This window comes from Brachycentrus maculatus, unplaced genomic scaffold (assembly GCF_059751285.1).
Source record: "Brachycentrus maculatus isolate JH-2025_06_01 unplaced genomic scaffold, ASM5975128v1 h1tg000395l, whole genome shotgun sequence".
Lineage (NCBI taxonomy): Eukaryota > Metazoa > Arthropoda > Insecta > Trichoptera > Brachycentridae > Brachycentrus > Brachycentrus maculatus.
The window spans coordinates 69,620-83,710 of NW_028281144.1; the positions used below are offsets into that span (position 1 = coordinate 69,620).

The 14,091-nt window shown below is 32.5% G+C and overlaps 1 protein-coding gene across 2 annotated transcripts in view; it reads right to left on the bottom strand.

Moving 5' to 3' along the window:
* Positions 1 to 5,566: 5,566 nt before the first annotated feature.
* LOC148302961 (sodium-coupled monocarboxylate transporter 1-like) overlaps positions 5,567 to 14,091 on the bottom strand; it is a 35,093-nt gene continuing 26,568 nt past the window's right edge. For both annotated transcript variants that reach the window (XM_088270753.1, XM_088270754.1), the window contains exons 10-14: positions 12,889 to 13,072; positions 8,433 to 8,675; positions 7,385 to 7,515; positions 7,122 to 7,281; positions 5,567 to 5,833 (exon numbers count right to left, since the gene is read on the bottom strand). In XM_088270753.1, coding sequence (XP_088126879.1) covers positions 5,795 to 5,833; positions 7,122 to 7,281; positions 7,385 to 7,515; positions 8,433 to 8,675; positions 12,889 to 13,072 — 757 coding nt within the window. In that variant the 3' untranslated portion in view covers positions 5,567 to 5,794. The remainder of the gene's footprint in view (positions 5,834 to 7,121; positions 7,282 to 7,384; positions 7,516 to 8,432; positions 8,676 to 12,888; positions 13,073 to 14,091) is intronic.

A 14,091-nucleotide genomic window follows, 5' to 3' on the forward strand; every position in this document is an offset into this window, starting at 1 on the left:
ATTCTGCTCGGTGCTATTAAAACGCATTTAAAACAGGTGTAGACTGGAAAATATGTATAGGTAGATACCTACAATATAACCAAATTATTATGTTACGCTTTCACGAAGCAAATGAGTGTGCAGAACCGAACTGAAATTAAAGCTAATGGATATTAATAATCTTAAGAAATTATTTTTAAAAATATGATGTGCTTACCGCATCAATAGTCATTTAACAAACGTAAGTAATTCTTATATGCTGACAATTATGATAAAATAGGATGAAAAAAATATATAAATATATATATATATATACGTACGTTTTAGAAGATGGATAGGTACCTATATATTGATAAACGTCCCTATAAGCTAGCGATCAAGGAGCGATTCTTCTGAATACACATCATGGATAAACAGTGATCGGGTAATGGAAGCAAAATGTACATACAAACCAAACATAAAATAGAGAATAAAGAAAGCAAGAAGGCACTGAAATTGAGAATCTTAAAATGTCAATTAATATTCGAGTGCTTTCATTGTAACAAAACTCCCGCGGCCTCCTTTCATTTCTGTAGATAATAATAATATGGGTTTATAATACGGATCGTTTAAAATTTGTGTAACTTGACGTGTCTAGTGTACCGCCGCACAAAAGAGAACGTCTGTCTCGTTTGCATACTAAATGATTGTGAAATATTGAATCATCCCCGTTAAACTTTGTTCCCACTCCAGCCAGGAGCCGGATGAAGGGAGTATTTGCGGGTTTTGTGTTTTATCAATTATTTTCAATAAAGTCTCCCGGAATTTTCTGTTTACCCACTGAAGGGAAAATGGGCTTTGTCAAAGTCGAAGATTCTAGACAATCAACGTCAGATCATTAATAATGTATCCTCGTCATGTATTATTTGAACAGAACCCGTTTAAATAATTGGACCATGTTATGCAGAAACCATCCAACTCACAATTTTGCAAGCTGAGACAATTACTAGAAAATAATTTCTAGAAAATAACTTCTATAATAATATTTTCTAGCGTTTCTCGTGTATGTGATTATAATCCAGGATTCGGACCTCACATGCAAATGCAAGAGTTTCTGCTCAATAAAAAGATCAATCTTTCATCTCACCATATATGTCTCTAGTGAAATTCTAGTGAATTCAAGCACTATGTTTCGTATTTGATTAGTGTGGTTATCAATCATGAGAGAATTGTGGTGAATATTACACATGTGTAAAGTGATCACTTTAAGCCATCCTATGGCGGTCGTAAACCCCGTTAATACCCAGACTTACATATTCTTCTTCATCTATGTTAAGATGTCAAAAAAAACAATTGTACTTGAATGTTTTCAGAATTAAAAATTATATAAAACATCACTATGTTAAATGGTAGAAAATAGGTTTGTTTTAAGATTACCATAAAGAAGCAATGTTTACTGTGTCATTCTTTTTTGTCAATAAGGGTACATTACAGGTACATTACATTACAGATACAGTTCGGTATTTCATTGGTTGAATGGATTGGTAAAACTAAAAAAATGATAGAATGAACACATCCAACCATCTTGGATAGTTTCAGCAAAATTATTTTTTCCTCTTCTAGTTCACGAACATATCCAAACCACATGGATTTTTTCTGCAATATTTTCATGTATGTAACCAATTTTAATGTGAAAAATGCACAAAGCTGTCAACCAACATGGATGTTCCTAACTTCGTTTTTCATGAATTTATTCATTGGATGTGGTTTAGAAAAAAGCTCTCCAAAAAATATTGTGTTGATCTTTTGAATCATGACTATAGCAAATTAAAAATTTACCATTGATGAAGTAGCATTTAAAAAAAAGTCATATTTTGCAGTCGGTTGGGTGGTTTCTGCATAACATGGTCCAATTGTAGTGTGCTTTTCAAGATGACTCATTTATTCGTTGGCTTTTATATCTCAAGCATGAAATATAAAAATTAAATATAAACTAATTTTCTATTATTTAAAAATATGTATTTATTCAGTAGAATTTAAAAAAAATGCTTTAAAAATGTAAACGTACTTGAAAGATTTTATTTTATATAAGTATACCAACTGAATAAAAATATTTTTCGTAATTACTTACGTTACAAATTTGAATGTAGGTACTCGAGATGGATACTTAAACATGCTTGTTAAGTTAATTTAACTTTTTTACTAAAAGAAAATATTTTTAATTCATCGAATTTCTTTATTAAATACGGGATTTTATAACTGAAAAGCACTACAAATAATATTTATAAATAACCATCAGCATGTAGATTTCAGGATTTTTTTATTACGTACTTATGCATAAACAGTTTTTCGTGGTTGTTCATTCAAATATTATAAAATAAAGTTATGAATTCATATATCGAATAAAATTATACCATATATCTGCTAAATATTAATAATTAACTGTACTTGACCACGCTTTGCTGTGGCTTAGTCTGGTTAAATAAAAAAGAAATAAAAGAGAAGCACACATTTCAAGCAATGAAAATATTGAAAATCTATGGGTTGTCCCATAGATTGTCAATGGAATCGAAAACATTGGAAATGCTAAATGACAGCAGCTGTCAAGAAGCATGCTTTCCGCCAAGAGTAGTGTTTATGAGTATTGCGTGTGTTCATGTTACGTTGGCGCTGCCATTGCGCTAAAAAAAACAATAAATTCACATTTCTTACCTATAACAAGTAAAAACTCAACAAAGGTATATAAAAACGCGCGTATTCGGATGCAACGTTGTGTCAAAATTACAAATTAATCTGTGAATTACTTTAGGAGATTTAAGATTTTGAACAATCAAACATTTACATATTTATATATGGTATTAACACGGGACTCTATAACACGAAACTCATACACATAACCTGTGTCCAATGACAGATGCCGTGGCGTAGCTGGATAGGCCTCCAACTGCAAAACGGGCGACGCCGGTTTGATTCCCTTGAAGTGAATTCAATAAATACTTATTTTAAATTGGTCGGGTTGTGTCCAATATATTTGCAAACAAGCCTCTAAAATAGAATCTTTACGGGTCAATCATTAAAATAAAAAGTTGTTCAAGCTATTATGAGTCAGATATGCAGCCCCGAGTGCCACAGCTGCCCTATTCTTACCTTCCCATATAGCAGTCGAGTCTGCGCCCTGAGCTTCTTCACTTTCGTCATCCGTATACTATCAAATATATTTCACTCCCATATGTAAGAATGTGCCATGCAGTACTTTTTTGTTTCATATAATTAATGATTGAGTTGTCAGTGTTGTTCCAATGTGGTGCCCTATGCACCGTTTTGATTTGGATATGGATCGAATTATTATTTTGAGTAGCATGTCAAAAATGTCAACTGCCAAACACTTATTTTTGTATCAACAGAGATGAAGCTTTTTTATGTACTAGGAATATAGAGAAGAAAAAAATAGATTTCATTAATTGATTTGGAAGTCACTTTGTGGTAATATCTAATCATTTTCAATTTAAGTTTTACTTGGTAAATACCACTTTTTCATAAAATCTATTGTGACATGTCGCTCACTCTTTTCAACGTCATATATCAAAAATCATCAATTTTCAGTTGTGCATGTTTTCGGAATGCCCAGAAAACGTACTATATCCCAACAAAAGCGGCATACTTTTAACATGATATTTACCCGCTACAAGGCAGAAAGTGTGTTGTTTTTGCATTTTGAAGAAAATGTATTGTTGAATTATTTTTTTATTATTCACTAAATATTTTTCAAATGGAGGAAAAACCATTTGAAAAATATTTAGTAAATTTAAAAAAAGAGGTTTTTACCTAAAAAGATCTGTTGCACAGTAAAAAGTTCAATAAGTGGCTTGATATTTATTTTTAATGCATTTTATTATATTCTTAAACTTTAAAAACGATCTCCTGAAAAATCAGTTTTTTTTATATATGACGTTGTTGAAAGGAGTGAGCGATGTGTTTCGATGCATTCCGCATCATTTTCAAACACAGTATGTGAAGCTAAATTTTTAAATTGTGTCCTTGGGATATTGAAGGATGAAGATGGGGTAGGAGCTGTTTCTTATTTTTATTTGTTATCTTCAGATTTAGATTTTAAGAAATAGTGGTAGTTATATATATGCAGCGTTTCCTGTGAGTCACAATTTTTATCTTATCCCACATATTTTAACACATTAACTACCAAAAGCCAACTAGTCGGGTTTTTGCTGCCAAAAGTAAACGAACACACACCGATTAGTCAGTTTTTCTACCCTGCATACTGGAAATAATGTACACAATTACGCAAATCACTGTATAGATTTAAAATTTGAACTATTCATGTAAAAAAAACTATGAACTAAAAATGAAATGAAATAAATAAGCACTATTATTTTTAAAAATGTAACATTTTGAACAGAATATATAAAATAAATACGAAATGTTTCTAGAATGAATCACAATGCGCCACTTTTTGCGCATAATTTCAACTGCCACTTGTTAAATCATAAATATTATTTTACGACCTCGAGTAAGGGCTATCGTAGAGTATTCATTGAAAAAATCATAATAATCGAAAGATTAATACAGAAATTATTAATGTTTTTGTTAGTATGTGCATTTTTTGCTAGTACACCCATACCTCGCTTTACGGCCTAGATACGTCCAAGAAACTTGGCCGCAAAGCGGAAAGCCGTATAAGGAATCAATTATTCTAATACAAATTCAATGGGATCGATTCCACATTTGTTAAATATGTAATATGGTTTATCATTCAACATGCATTTTCTCTTTTTATTTCATTTAAATTAAAAATATATACATAACAAGTACATACATTTGTACATAAAATAATAACAGACTCCAAAAACCAACAATAATCTATAAAAAAAAATTAAAACTTCATGTTAAATAAAATATGTGTATGTATACATACATTTTTTTTTTAAATGGCTTTAATCTGAAGACGATGAAGAAATGGTAACCTGCAAATCACTGTTGTCATCATTTTTCGAGAGGAAATAAAAAAGAGTGTGCATCGAGATTGCGCTTGTGCAAGATTGGCAACATGTAGATATATCGACATCGAAAAAAAAAATTGCCGTTATAGCGAAATATTTTAGGCTATAAATCAAAAACTTGCCTTAATTGAAGCGGGCCGTTCTAGCAAAATGACGTATAAAGAGCGGCCGTATAGCGAGGTATGGGTGTAGTACAAATTTGCATGGTATTTGAGGAAAGTCTATTAAAAAATTGTAAGTAAATAATGTAATTAAGTAATAAATGTTAATAAATGTAATAAAACCCTTATCCGCACCCCAATGGTGCATAGGGCACTACTTCATATGAACACAGTGTTATCTTGATCGTTTACACACGAAGGAAAGGTGATCAGCCGTCCGCTTCAGGTACCAGTCCAGGGTAATATTGAATAAATATTACAGTGAAAAAATCACTTATATTTATTTGACCCCCCTGGGAATCGAACCCGGGACCTCCAGAACGGTAGCCGAGCGTGCTGACCATTACACTACAGAGGCGGACAAATAAATAATAATGTTTAGAGTTTTTTAATGTATATGGTGAAGACGTTTTAAAATAAACAAAGATTTAAAAAAACATTTCTTTAATTTCATAATAATAAAGTTAATAACAGTCAATAAACATTATTTTAATATTTCATAAAATGTAGTATAAAAATATCAATTAAAAACATGATAACATTATTAATCTATAATAATTGTTCTGAAACACAATAAAATAATAATATCTAAAGACAAAATAAATATAAAGAGAACATTAATATATTCACTAATAAAAATAATACTGATTCACCCTCTTGTCACCGTTTACCAGTCAGGGCGGAAGGGTTGGAATGGACCTTGAAAAAGACAAAATAAAAACATTCTTGATTCCTTAAATTGTTAATTTTTAACAATTTTATTATAACTATCTTTCTATGAGACCCTAAAAGTCCAGCAAAATTATCCTCGTTTCATGAATTTTTTATTACAACTCCTTTCCAGATAACATTTCTTGTATATTTCTTCCATAATCCCATGAAATGTAAATATACAAGCTCTCTTCAAAAAGTGTTAGACCATAATTTTTATTGGCAAAACAAATAACGCTTTGAGGGCGGAGCTTAGATGGCTGTTTGTAGGTATACCTGGTGCTCATGCTCAAATTTTTTCACAACCACAGCGCGACTCAGCCGCTGCCACGCCGTTGAAGAGTCAGCATGTGTATGCTATTGTTGTCGAATTTTAGTTTTAACAAAATGACAGAAAAAGTTGAACATTATTACTGCATCCAATTTTGTTTGTCACTTGGGGATTCGCAAGTGGAAACCATACGGAAAATTAAAAAAAAAAGTGTTTGGGGACGAAGCAATGAGCAGCACACAGATAAAGGAGTGGTATAACCGCTTGAAAGATGGCCGCTCATCAGTGGAGAGTGAAGCACGATCCGGTAGGCTCTCAACATCCAAAAATGATGCTGTCATTGATCAAGTAAGGACCATGGTCATGCAAAATCGTCAAACAACGATCAGAGAACTTGCTGATGAAGTGAGCATTAGTGTTGGATCCATTCATTCCATTTTAATGGAAGATTTAACCCTCAGAAGGGAAAATTTGTGCTTAAGTTGCTGACAATTGAGCAGAAGCAACTTCGTGTTGAGATTGCACAGGACATGCTGGAGACTGTGATCAATGATCCCACTTTCTCAATACGCTCCTTGTGATTTCTGGCTTTTTCCCTAGCTATAAATGCCTTTGAAAGGGACCAGATTTCAGACCAGGGAAGACATCATGATCATTGCGACGGACCACCTGCATGCCATACCAAAAGAGTCTTTCCAGCCTTGCTTCCGGTAGTGACAGAATCGTTCAGAACGGAGAAGTGTGTAGCAGCTCAAGGGGACTACTTTGAACGGAATTAGTGTCATTTAATTGTATCTCAATAAATGTTGTTTTTATGAATAAAAGTCGGATACTTTTTGAATGGACATTGTATCTTTACTTACTTACTTTTAATATTGAGCGTGAACAGACATATGACCTCTGCGGTAGTCGCCCGGTGAACGAATTCAGTGTTTGCGAATATCCCCTTAAGGAATAGATTTGTAATAATAATTTCAAAACAAGTAAATAAGAATGAATACATACCTCATTTGGTACCTTTTCGAGTAATAATCCTGTTGTTGCAGAAGACAATGCATCTTCTCTTACAATCATTTGAGAGCTTGTTGTCGCCGACCCAATGTTCTTCATCATTTTTTCGGGCAGCCATCTGTGAATCACGGGAGAGAACAAATTTGGATCCAAGCTGAAAAATAGATCAATATTTTTAGAATTATAGCTAAAATCAAATTATCTTCGGTCAAATGAATGAGTCATTACTACATAACATAAATGGACAGTCGACTTACCTCTCTAATGGTTTTGTTTGTGTAAAGGCTGATACAATAATTCCAACTAATAGGGTGGTGCCTATTCCAATAGGAGCTATCCAGTGATAGGACAATTTGTAGAGGGGGAATATTCCTTCTGAATCAATCGGCTGAAAGAAAAAATATTTGAATAGATATTAACATACATCTTCATTGCCCCATTAAACTATATACAGTATCATCTTCACAATAAAGATGAAGTTCACTTTGAAAATGGCACTGCAATACTATTAAAACAATTAAAGCCAATACTGGAACATTTAATAAACAAGTCAACAATGATATTATACATATTTTTATGGTACATTAAATAAATACTTTATGGCATTCAGTATATTTTGAATTTATTCAATATGTATCACGCTGACCTGATACCGGAAGCGCAAGACTGATATAATTTAAAATCAAGATACTATTAAGTTAATACAATAGAGTGTATTATGCACCATTTGGTATGGATAAGGGATAGAAGAAGAAAAAAAATACGAAAAGTAAAGGATAATTCAAGCTGATGAAATTGTAAATATTAATATGAATAAATTATTGACATTTACATTTTAAAATAATTAGTTATCAATCGCTAGAACTCTATTGGGAATATTGAGAATGCACTCAATTACCTTTATACATACAAACATAATGCATAAACATAATATTATGTATGTATATTGAAAAATATAACATGCAAACCAACATTATTAATGAAATTAGTTTAATTTTATCACATTTGTATGGTGAATTATATTAACATTTAATCTAATTTAATTTCTGATAATATCTATTGTATTCTTGCCAGTGCCCTTTATTATAACCTAAAATATAATTTTTACCCACACAAAGGTCATGCCTTTGTGGTATCTTTCTTTGTATTAATATTTTATATTTTTTGTACTTGTAATTATAATGCAAAAGAATTTAAAATAAAGAAAAAAAAAAGACATCGACAAATATGTGAAAAATGAAACACTAAAATGAAAAACATAGAGCAATGACTGCATTACTAAACTAAAGACTATATTAAACTTACAGGAGCTATGTGCGAGGCGTTAAACCAAGCGTCGCAGCCAGTCACGTTGGGTAGATGGCGGTCGGGGGGCTGGAAGCCGCGCGCCGATGCGGTCTGGGAGCCCAGGGACACCCAGCCCCCGAGCAGCGCCCCGGACACGGCGCCCGCCAGCGCCCCCTTAGAGGACGCCCACGGCCACATCATCCCCAGGGTGAACACGCCAAACATGCTGCTGGCTGCGATGGAAGACAGCGACGTGGCTATCTGAAAATCATCACTTTATCAAATTAATTTCTACATACAGTGCAACCCCTATTTAACATGTTTTAAGGGACTGAAAAAAAAACTTTAATGGAGAGAAAATGTAAATACAGGGTATTGAAAAAAAAACATTTTACTTTTATTTATTGTTTGTGAAAATCATGTAGATGAGATTTTTTTCATGCAAAAACCTAACTAGAAGAAACGTATAAATTGGGAGGTTTGAAACATTTAAAATTGAATTTTTTTGTAAAAATTGTGATGACTTAAAAAATAAAACAAACGTAAACGATGATCGTGAATACTGTCAAAAAAAGATATGTTACTGATTGAGTAAAAAATTGAATCACATGATATTTACGACGTAAATTGGAAAAAAAAACCTAAATGCGGGTAATAAATATACGAAAATATATCGGGATTGAAATAATTACCCGCAATTGGCGAGAAAATATTAAATTCAGGGATGTAAAATCCGGGTATCACTGTATTTGGTCTCCCTTATCCTTTACACGGAACCAATGGTGTGTAAAACCTCTCCGTGCATACCAATATTTATTGTTAGGTGCACGGCATATATTTAAAATGTTAATATTCAATCTAAAAATTTAGGTTTTGTATAAACAAACTCATGCTGCAGGGTACAGCCTTTTCATTTGTATCTTACCACTCGATTTTAAAATTTCAATATCATATAAAAAAACTCACCTTTTCATTAATATCTTTCTACTCAAGAGTTTAAGGCACTGCATTAGAATGATGCAATATTGTTTTGATGACAAATTACAAAAAGGATTCAGGAGCCAGTCAAAGGTAACATATTTAAAAACATTACGAAGAGAAACTGCAATATGCGAGAGCAATGCGTGAATATCTTATCTAGTATCCCACATAAGTCAAATTGACTTATGTATGCAGTTTGATATAAAATTCTAATTCATAGACCCTGGCAAAAACTAAAGAGTTTCATTTATCAGTCAATTCTATAGATATAGAATATATCAATAGAATACAAGACATATTTTTTACCGCCTTTAACATATGTCCGCCTCCGTGGCGTAATGGTCAGCGTGTTTAGCTACCGCGCCGGAGGTCCCGGGTTCGATTCCCGGGGGGAGGTGAAAATAAATATAAGTGATTTAACACTGTAATATAACCATTAGGTGCGGATAAGGGTTATAAAAAAAAATAATAATAACATATAGTTTCTGTAAGAAGTATTGGCATATTACCACCAAAATATATGTTAATATTAATTAATCGGGAAACTCTCGTTTGATGGGCAAAAATGTTTTACAAGAAGATTCAATAAACCAAATCAAAATTTTAGACCATTTAAAACAAGGGTGGCCAACCCGCGGCCCGTGGGTGTCTTCTTGTGGCCCGCGGAGCATATCAAACATTTTTTAAAGTGTACATAAAACCACCAAAAGAACATTCCATCGTGCGTAGTTCGTATCATATCCATATAAGGAAGTGTCTCATTATCGTGACAATTTCTTTTATTCGTTTTAACAAACAATCACAACATTTTGAGATAGACTTTCAAACACACATTGATGCTGCTATTACCGACTGAGTAGAGTGATCCAAGAGTCTAAATACTTTGTAAAAGCTAGTTATGCACTACTATGTAAAAAATCGAACCAATATTCAGATTGTGAAATGGTTAAGGAATGTTTGGAGTGTCATTAAAATTATGTGTCCAGAAAAGAAAACTGATTTCTCAAAAATAAACCTGTCCCTAATTTAATAAAAATGATTGATTATTGCCTAACTCTATTTTAGTAAATATGTTTGAAAACATTTTTTAATATCGCCTTTTAAAAAACGGCCCGGCAGGAAATCTTATTTCTAAAATTTGGCACGGCTGCTGAAAAGGTTGGCCACCCATGGTTAGAAACATTCATTTGGTATTTTAAAATTCATGATTACTCCAGAAAAAAATTGTAGTTGTGGTAAAATCATTTATAAAAATTGCAATCGCATTTTTCACAAAACATTAAAGGAATAATGTAAGTAGGTACCAAATGTAATACATAATATATACAGTATCTACTCAATGAATTAGGGCCACGCAGAATTTCGCGCAATTTCTCAATTCAAACAGGAATAACTCAGAGAAAACCTTGAATAAAACAACCTTGAATTTTATTTACACATGAACACTTTATTACGCTTAAATTATGCATACACTTTCATATAAATATAGTTAGTATTTAGTATTTCCACCTTTGGCAGAAATAACTGCCTCAATTCTTTTTGGAATACTTAAAATGCACTGTTTTATCATGTTTTTTATTTCTTCGTCTTCTGACCAAATTTTTTGAATATTTTTTTTTAGACAGTCTACTGTCAGATTTGGAAATGAGTATACCTTATTTTTTAACATGCTCCATACGTTTTCTATAGGATTAAGGTCCGGAGAATTTCCAGGCCAGGGGAGCAAAGGCAGATTTTTGTTAGAAAAAAAATTATTATTGATTTAGCCCGGTGGCAAGGTGCCCCATCCTGCATGAAGGTGTATGGACCTTCTGTTGGGTCGAGTGTATGGTAGAAGGGCAATAAAATTCGTTCGAGGACCTGCTTATAGGAATTTTGGTTCATTGTTCCTTCCACGAAAAACAACGGCCCAGGTAAATTGTTAATAATACATGGCCATATCATTGTTGCAGGGGGTGTTTGATAACTTTTACCACACAGGCCTCATTGTAACGTTCCATTGGTGTTCTCCTGACGAATCGACGGCTCTCTGTCACGGCTTCTAACCGGCACTCATCACTAAAGATGACCTGAAAAATAATGAAAATTTAAGTTTAATTCAAATATATAAGTTTATTTACTAAAATGATATGTTGAAAATTACATTTAAATAAATACCTTTTTCCAATCATCTACCGAGTAATTTCGATGTAGCCTGGCCCATTTTAATCGATCCGCTTTCATTCGTGGTGTCAATTTTGGTACTTTTACAGGGCGCCTGCATTTCAGATTTACTTCGTAAAGACGTCGCCTCAGTGTTGATACCGATATATTTATACCCTCTTCTTCCAATTTTATTTTTAATGTTTTTGCTGATGCACTACGGTTTTCTAAGGCACTTTGAACGATTTTTCGATCAGTCCTCGGTGTTGTTTTTCTAATCCTACGACAGTTCTTTCGCCGATTGCTGGTGGCGGGTGACTGATTTTTTATTGATTTTGAAATTCTGTCCACTGTTTGACGAGAAACGTTTTCTTTTTTTGAAATTTCTCTATTAGATAGTATTCTTAATTTCAGTAGCACTATAACACTAGACTTTTTTTCCTCAGAAATGTCTTTACTTTTTCCCATTTTGTCCTTTTCAAAAAAAACACTTGTGTTTACAAAAAAAAATTATAATTTATGAACTAAAATTAAAAATTAAGTTTTTTTCACAAGACACGATAACTATATAACCTCTCTAAACAAAGCAACAACCAGAACTGAAGAAACTTCACTAATAAATGAGATAGGACTATTTTTTGAACTTTCAACTATCTGTCTACCTGTGCTAATTAGGGACCTTTCTCAGAAAAAGGGTTTGAAATTTTATAAAGGCTTAAATTATCCAGGTATATTTTACATATTATTGAAGGTAATATACATGATATTAGATGTCAATAGAAAACTTAAAGTATTTATGTAAAATAAATATAATAATCCAAAAGATTTCAGAGTATTCAAAAAAATAATGGGTGGCCCTAATTCATTGAGTAGATACTGTATTTATGTAATTTTATCATGAGTATGACAAAATGCTCCAAAACTAATTTATGACACTCAGTGCAGTTTTAGTATTTTAAATTTAAATAAAGTGCACAAACAAACTATGTATTCAAAATTTTAAATAGATTTTTTTCCAAGAGACATTTTTTTGTCCCAATTCAAAGAAGTAAATGATCACATAAATGAAAACATAGTTATCAGCCTTGCGCCCCAGATTTTGGGATAAAGAAGTTGAATACATTTGAAGGAATACAGGAAGTTCTGGATAAGAGACATTATCGCTCCATGAGAAACTAAATAATAGATAGGAAAAGAGAATAAAGCAATGACTAGATCACTCGGCTAGTAGCTTGTATAATTTAGACACTGAACGAGTCCCTCGATGAAAGAGTTGAAAAACTAACGAATAAAAGACACGTAAGAAAAAGAGGATGTTTGTATATTTAAGGAGGTATTTCAAAAAACCTACATTTAATACTCCGCTCAGCTTGTCCACCACAAAGAGCATTGCCATGGAGAATAGTCCCAGAGCAGTAGTGGTGGTTCGAGCTATGACAGTAGACATCTTGGGAGTGGGATTTTTCTTAAAATGTCCACGGACCAGATCTTCCAATACCACAGTTGCCGTTGAGTTTAACACCACTGACATGGAGCTATAACAAAAATGCATAAGAGTATATTAACACATTTCAGGTGGGTATTTTTTATTCCTGAGGACCGCTGGCGACAGGATTTGATAATTACGTACATATGGTTAAGACCTTAACAAAGAGATTGGTATATAATATTCATATAAAAAGATTGGATAATTCCTTCTTTTCAGTCTTTGAAATAAAACCAAACGCAGAGGGTAAAAATACCCTTCCCATCCTTAAGCATCAATTGACCGAACGGGTAGAAATACCTTCCCTGTCTGAAGTGTATTAATATATAATTATCCTAACCAATTTATTATAGAATAAGATTCAATGCACATTTTCCAAATATGTACAAGGTGATCCAAATTAAGTGTAGCATACTAAAGATGTTATAACTTTCTTATTTGTACATATTTGAATATTCATTTAAAAAATTAGACGATAAGAAATATCAATCTTTTATGAATTTGTGTTCATTGGATGATGTTTACTGTACTCCCGGACTCTCTTATATCAGGAGTGTACAACTTATGCAAGCTGGCAGCAGTATGGATATGTAACTGCGAGTACCCTAGCCATTTTTGCTTTCTTTCCTGAAGTGTCTACTATTCCTTGCACATCTCCTTTCCCTTATGACAGTAATGTCCTTCATCGTGAGTCCCTTCACTTACATCATCTGGATTCCATCCAACGTATTCAATCTAATGGCACCAATTAGTGCAATAATGAATTTGCCTGGCAATAATGTGTTAATAAACATTTAAACAAACTTAAAAAATAATAAAAAAATAAAAATTGACAGAGTACCAGACATAATACAAATTAGTAAACAAAGTGAATAAATTTAATTAATTTTAATTGATAAAATTACAACTTCTAGGACGCCCTTAAAAAAATTTAAGCCCTTAAAAAATTAAGTACAACTTTAACATCTGTTGACATGTCATATATCATTATTTTATTATTATGATTATATCTTGTGACATACAAATTTCCTGTTAATTTTTCAAACCATATTGGTTTTGGAATAATTT